Source organism: Bombyx mori, chromosome 23, assembly GCF_030269925.1.
Source record: "Bombyx mori chromosome 23, ASM3026992v2".
NCBI lineage: Eukaryota > Metazoa > Arthropoda > Insecta > Lepidoptera > Bombycidae > Bombyx > Bombyx mori.
The window spans coordinates 1459511-1467423 of NC_085129.1; the positions used below are offsets into that span (position 1 = coordinate 1459511).

General features: G+C 37.5%; 2 protein-coding genes across 2 annotated transcripts in view; both read right to left on the bottom strand.

The window, feature by feature from the left end:
* The window catches only part of LOC101743882 (uncharacterized), a 253724-nt gene that overhangs the window by 151970 nt on the left and 93841 nt on the right, over positions 1–7913 (bottom strand). The gene's annotated exons all lie outside the window — the stretch shown is intronic.
* On the bottom strand, positions 871–4947 carry cce-1 (carboxyl/cholinesterase 1). The gene is given in 4 exon segments (NM_001171918.1): positions 871–1122; positions 1454–2769; positions 3423–3569; positions 4818–4947. Coding segments are annotated over 4 exon segments (1659 nt in total). The 5' UTR covers positions 4848–4947; the 3' UTR covers positions 871–956.

A 7913-nucleotide genomic window follows, 5' to 3' on the forward strand; every position in this document is an offset into this window, starting at 1 on the left:
TGTTTGTCTATTAAGCGAAGAACAAGAGTATCCCACTCGGACTTCCTCAATCTACTTCTACTCGTCATATACATCATCATCCGCATTAATATCTGAGTTCCCTAATTTCGAGCTGATTGCCGAATTGCCTACAAGGGGACCACACTGAACAGACGTGAGGACGTGGAAGTCCGGAGATACCCACTAAACGTATCTCCTGCGCTTCTTCCATTGACTTCTGTGAAATGCTAGACTACGTTGTGGTATTCATGAGCTTCCAGTAACCAGACAACCAGGTATACAGGTCGTCGGACGGTCATAGTTGATGAAAAATTAGAACATCAGTAAGCTCATTGAAGCTCCTCTTCAATTTTGATTGTTTTCATATCCGCCAGATACAGAAAACCGACGGGGATCATTGCAAACAGCCCTTGCAACCCAAAGCAATCCACTCCCCTTACGATTCTATTGTGTACCTTGGAGATAAGGGCTCGTTGATGTGGGCATATGTTTATGACGACTCCGTAATGTTACGTAGGCCTATATGAAGCTATTCATTGTTTGATACAACTTAACGATTTTTTTCGGGTGATTTTGCGATGTATTATCACTTTATCTAGTTGAAGAAAGGAAACTCCCAAATAATACGCATGAACTATTTGGACATCCCGATGGGTGGTTTTAAATATCCAAAAGCTGTTAAAGCTCTTAAAGCTGTAAAGGATATAACTAACACGTTGAGTTATTGTCTCAAGATGGGTGACGGCATTCAGTGTCTATGGACTCCTGTAACCACTGGAGATTGAATGGGTGCGACTAGTTCTGCTTAACCAGAAGAACAAAAAATATAGACAGTATTATTGTTATTATTCTAAAATAAAACTTTAGACGTATTTATGAGCAGTTTACTAATCCATATAGCAGTAGAAAAGAAAAAGTTTATGCTTTCACAAAAGCGTATCCCATTTTCTGCATTATTAAAATTCAAGTTCGGCTCGCTCTAGAATATTCTTCCAAAATGAAAGAGAACTCTGCTGAAACATAATTCTTCTAGCTGTAAGCTCTTTTCCAATGTTCAGGTATCGCTGTTCTTTATCAAATTTTGGCCAAATCACGTTTCCAGAATTATCTGGTGTTGGATTCCTAAAAATAATTATAATTTATTTATCTCGTTATCGTAATTATCGGAGACAAATGTAAAGTTAAATCACCATCCACATTCATCAACATACGAGGTTGCTTCTATTGTAAATATTACATTAATGGCCGTCTAACCACTCAATTTAAAACTATAGGTAATGTTTGAATACTTTGCGACAAATCACACTTGGGACTCCTATCCATTAGGCTTCGAAGTCGCTTGTGAAAAAACAAACCAGTATCAGTAGGTACTTACAATAATCAATTAATTAATCTGATTTAAGCAACGTTCATTTATAATAGCATTAAATGAAAGTCAAATAATATAACTTACCCAAATTTAGCGAAGTTCGTCAACAAGGCACAGAAATTATTTATAATCTTGAACGACGTACTATTCTTATCTAAAGTCAAATTAAATCGTTTTCCGTCGAACAAGTACATCAGATCATCTCTATGAGCTGACCCGTATAGGCCATAACGCTCAGCGCCTAGTCTTGAATAATAATTCCTCTCTGTATACGGTGAAAAGATGTAATAGAACCGATTCTTGTGAGCACTTTGAGGAAACTTGTTTATAAATCTATAAACATCATAAGCATAGTTCGCGTCGGTGTAGTAGTAAACGAATTCTTTGATAGTATCCAAATTGATTGGTCTGTCGCCGAAGTAGTATCTGTAGATCAAACGAGATAACTCTAGAACTTTTGTTGGGGCTCTTATGTTGCTTATTTTACGAGGCACCAAAAGTTCCTGGTATAAAGGATAATATTTCAGGACTCTATCCTGAAGCTGAGCCACATTGTAAATACCTTCTATATTCGTGTGCCCAACTATTAAGTCGACGTCTTGTTGGATTTTACCTTGAGAGAGTAGCACCTCGGGATCTTCAGTCAAAAAATGATCATCACCGAAATCTTTCTCCACGACTGGGGTGAAATAGAATAATTTTATAACACTTTGAGCGATGCTCTCCGTTATTATTACATTAGGATGTTGGATGAATAGCTTTTCAGCGGGCACACACCGTAGATAATCCAAAAGTTCAGTGGTATTAGCCGTGTCTAAGCCCAATCGTTTCCCTAACACCAAAGCCCTCATTTTAGATTCAAACGGTCTTAATGGGTCGTTATAGAATGAATCACTCATTACAATAGCCCGCTTAAATAAGCCTTTGGATAAGGGAGACAAAGTATGCAAAGCCACAGAAGCACCACCAGCGCTTTGTCCAAAAATCGTGACTTGATCTGGGTTCCCACCAAAATGGGCAATGTTACTTTTTACCCAACGCAGTGCAGCAACCTGGTCTTTCATTCCAGCATTACCTGGAACTTCTTTAGTTTCTGTACATAAAAACCCCAAAGCGCCGAGCCTATAGTTGAATGTCACGACGACTACGTCATATCTTATTAAAAAGTCTGGTCCATAATCGTCGACATCACCAGAGCCTGATTTATATCCACCGCCGTATATGAAAAACATAACCGGTAGTTGCTCTTTGGGTTTAAGGTCTGGACTGTATACGTTGATAAAAAGACAGTCTTCACTCCCGGGGACCAACTTGGTCGACAAAGTCTCCGTCTGAATGCATTTCGGACCATGACGTGTGGCGTCCCTGACGTTTTTCCAGGATAATGGCGGTTGAGGAGCCTAAGAACAAAGTGCCGTGAATAAGTTTGTGCAATCAAGTTTCAATTCATTTGGAACTAATTACTTCATTAACTCGCAATGTGTTTGTTTATCGTTATTAGATATTAATGTATCTCGCAAGTGTAACTTGTCTAGTAATAACCTATGGGATTTCTATAGAACAAGATACGCTGTATAACTCCCCCTCCTAGCCTCTACGTCACAAATTTTTTTGAAAGAGCACAAAAATTTCTATATGTTCAAATGTTTCGAAGGTTATTTTCTAAATTTACAAATGAGTTACAAGAAAGGATGATGTGACTGGAAGTTAATACGTTTTCTAAGTATCACAAATTATATGATTAAATTGATAAAATCAATCTTTAAGATTTAATAAAATTGGCTATATTTAATTTAAGGCGCGACGATCACTGAGTAGCCGATGTCATTTTATGATAATCCTGCGCATTGGTATTTAGATAGTCAACTACATATTTCGAATTTGAAAATGTATTCTGCTTTATGTTCATTCTTTCTGGAAAATTAATTTGAAACAAAATTAGCCAGTGATGATGCGCGAGTAATTTTGAAAAAATGAGTCCTTTCTGTACTTGTAACCGTAGACAAATGCCGGATTCCACTAGTGAATCATAGAGGCAGAAACAATTTCATACCACAAATCTTAAATTTCCAAGAGGTGGCGCCGCATAAGGTATTCCTTTGAAACTGTAATATTTCTTGTCTCCCGTTGAAGCCTCCAACAATTCACCTCTCAACCATCCTTCGGTTATTTTAACTTTCACCAATTCCACACCACTCAACTAAAACAAGGTCACAATAAAATTGATTTTATTGTAAATACATTAAATTGTACGTAAGTGTTGATTAGCTTTTGTGATGTCAACAATAGTCGATCATATCTGAATGGTTTATCAGTAGTGTTTTAGCATTGGGGAAAAACTATTGCTACTACTTTGCCTATTACTGCCACGAAGAGTCATGGATTAAGGCTCAGAGGGGGGAGCGGTAAACATAAAAAAATGTAAGAAGATATTTATCATAGCTGACCACTATCTGGGAGGATAAGCTGCTGGTAACAGATAAGATATACGGAAGAAGGCCCAGAGGCAGAAGTCCATTGCGCTGCACGGACCAGATGTGCTTCAGTCTCAAGTCCACGCTGCTATCCACACAGCCGAGGATAGGCAGGAATGGCGCAGGTAATCCAGAAGAAAGTTGTTAGAGGAGGCCACGATCCTCAGCATTGAGGATTATCGACACAAGGAGGAGGGATCTACCTATCTATATATCAGGCCACAGACGTCCAGTGATGGACATAAACCTCCCCCAAGCTTCGCCACAACGATCGGTCCTGCGCTGACCACCCCCATGATTATACGGACTCGAAACCATGTAGGTTGTATACTCATCATCAATACAAATAAAAAAAAAATAACGCTGACAGTTGAAATTATCTTTCAGCTTACAGCCAGTTTACTGGTGGTAGGACCTCTTGTGAGTCCGCACGGGTAGGTACCACCACCCTACCTATTTCTACCGTGAAGCATTAATGCGTTTCGGTTTGAAGGGTGAGGTAGCCGTTGTAACTATACTGAGACCTTAGAACTTATATCTCAAGGTGGATGGCGCATTTACGTGATAGATGTCTATGGGCTCCAGTAACCACTTACAACAGGTGGGCTGTGAGCTCGTCCACATAAGCAAAAAAAAAGAAATAAAAAAAGGTGCCGTTGACGGCATGAAAGTAGAGAGAGTCGACGTCCTGACGAAACCTCAGTGATCTTAGACTTTTCTAACATTAGGAGCAACCATAACTCCTGGCTGATCTGGCCCTGCTTGAAATTGGAAAGGTCTCCGTGGCCCCAAGCCCCATCTTCCCAAATAAAGAACGGTACTTTTTTATTGACGTAGTTCATGTAATTGGATCTAGTGTACCCACATCAAATCTTTCAGACTTTTCTTCATTACCGTAGGTCTGGTCTAAACCGAATTTATCCGTATAGATTGGTACATTAACTCTAAAAGTATTAAATCTAAATTCCACTTACCAATCCAAACATTAAATAAAACAGTAACATTGTACACTTGAACAGAAACAACGATTTTTTTAAATAATTTCGTTGTATCAGCTGTGTCAGAGACAGGTCTTTATTTAGTTAGCTAGATAGAAATAATGCTATAAAAGAATTCTATGAGACTGTTAAAACATTATAGCTCTACACTTTCGAGGTCACAGCTGATAAACCTATTTGAATTTGCTTAATGTGAATATATTATTACGTTACATTGTGTATTTGTATGTATAATAATATGTAATAGGTCGGGGAAAAAGTATTTTCGCGTTATAGTATAAAATATCTTTGGCTATACTATTTGTATCTGGCCGGTTTTGGTATCATTAAAAGTTTAAATTTTAAAGAAGATAATTCTAAATTCAAATTAGGAAAATGTGTGATTTTTATTTATTTTTCGTACTGTCAAGATGAGTGAATTTAATGAAGAAATTCGATACATTTTAAAATTTTACTACAGAAAAGGTAAAAATGCAACGCAAGCCGCAAAAAAAATTGCGATGTTTGTGGACCTAGTGCAGCGTCTGTGAGAGTAGCACAAATTTGGTTTAAGCGTTTTTAATCCGGATTTTTTTTATATTAAACATACATGTTGCTCTAGTCACCCTACTATGGATAAAATGGATGCCATTTTTGAAAAAGTGGAGCAATATCGGCATATCAAGATCAGTATCAGTTACGACGTAGCTGAAGAGCTGGAAATTGACCACAAAACAGTTTTGGTGCATTTGAAAAAAACTGGGTACACAAAAGTGCTCAATATTTGGGTACCTCACGAGCTCACTGAAAGAAACCTAATGAACCGTGTACTCATTTGTGATTCTTTATAACGACATAATGAAACCGAAACATTTTTGAAGAAGCTGATAACTTGTGATGAAAAGGAGATCACGTACGAGAAGAACGTGCGAAAAAGGTCGCGGTCAAAGGCCGGTCAGGTTTCACAGACTGTGGCGAAACCCGGGTTAACCCGCAACAAGGTGATGCAATGTGTGTGGTGGGATTGAAAGGGCATTATTCATTATGAGCTGTTACCACCGGGCAGGACCATGGATTCTGAACTCTACTGGGAACAATTGATGAGATTAAAGCAAGAAGTTGAGAGAAATCGGTCGGAATAATAAGTGGTGTGGTTTTTCATCATGATAACGCTAGACCTCACACATATTTAGCCACTCAGCAAAAATTAAGAGAGTTTGGCTGGGAGGTGTTAATGCATCCGTCGTATAGTCCTCACCTTGCACCTTCAGATTTCCACCTGTTTCGGTCTCTTCAGAATTCTTTAGGCAGTGTCAGGTTAACATCACGATAGGACTGCCAAAACCAATTGTCGCGGTATTTTAATTAGAAGCCCCAAATTTTCTATAGCAATGGGATCATGTTCCTACCTATAAGATGGCAAACAGTTATCGAATAAAATGGTACATACCTACTTTAATTAAATGTAAATAAACTATATTAAAAAAAGTTGTGAATTTTCTTAAAAAATCTGAAGAAAGTTTTTCCCCAACCTATTATGTATGTGCATATATGTATGAATATGTGTATTCGTGTGTATGTGTCGTTTCCAAATGATTCTTTTCCACCTAATGGCTTTCTGGAAGAGATCGATCTTAGCGAGAAGACCGCCAATTGTCCTTTTTTTGTATTTAATGTTTCGCATTTAATTTTTTTGTTGGTGTACAATAAATAATACTCTCTCTCTCTCTATATTTCTGAAAAGTTTACTATTACCAAGTTCACTATTAGGAGATAAAAATCTCCTGTGATTTTCAGTGTTGTAACATTTGTGAGATGGCATACCTGTTGTGAAATATTTAACCCAATATTAACAACAACTAATTAACACTGGCTTACATTATGTTTTTCTCTTTTTCGATCGTATTGAAATTGACTAAAAGATCGAACCATTTTTATCTACTAATAATATTTATCTTTAAAATATATAGTTAGTGTTACATATTTATTTGCGCTGTTCTTAAAATCACAGATTCGCCTATGGATAAACTGATCAAATTTATTTGTTCTTTGATAATTTTTTTCTTTCTCTACGTACCGGTCATCTTGGCAAAATCAATGGCTAAGGCATTGGAGTCATTTATTAAAAAAAAATCAAGCATACGTCATTCTTTAAGACTGACGTACAACTCAATTCTAGAACGGGTATCAAATTGTGACACTGTACTCTCTTCTTTGTCATACCAAAATACACACAAAACGTATGTGTAATAAATGCCAATTTAATGTGAAACAGGACTCTTTCCTTAACACAAAGGATCCGCCTTTAACCTTGAATGCGATATAATTTTTCACAAAGACAATATTTTTCATGTAAATATTCAGTATTGAGAGTTAAGATAATCTATTTGATACTGTTTTGTGATAAAACCAGTAAGCCTCCGAAAGGCCGCTAATTGTGGAACAAAATAACTAACGAGAAATTAAAGCATCAAATTAATTTAATTTGTTTGTTGTTTATCGATTTCGTAAGCAGACCAGTATACAGCCCGCCTGATGGTGATTGGTTACCGTCATGGACATCAGCAATGCCAGGGGTAGAGATATGCCACTGCCTACCCCTAAGTACTCTCCGCAAGCCTCGCTTGAAGAAGCACTTGTTATACTGCTCAGAAAATTGTAAAGGGGAGCTCATTCCAAACCAAGATGGTACGTGGCAAAAATAATATCTGAAGGAGTGGAAGCGCACTGGAACGCAGCATCTTACAATCTTCAAACGGGGATTGAAGAGAGAAATGTTATAGCGCTCTAAAAAAATCGTGAAGGAGCTTATTCCAGCTAAGGTACTTGAAACATATCAATGGAAACACACTGTGTAAATTGGTTTCAAAAAATAGGAACGAACTCTGCTCTTGTGGCGGATGGAATTATCTCAAATTATTCTCTGAAACCTTCTCCCCCACAAACTATCATTTACAAATTAGAAAGATATCGAAAAGTCTTCCAGCGTAGAATCCGTAAAATCAACGGCTCCAACCGATTCCAGAGATCCGGATTATCAAACAATCCTAACGGCTCACTTCGCTATGAAGTCAACTGAAAGCTTCTGGTATT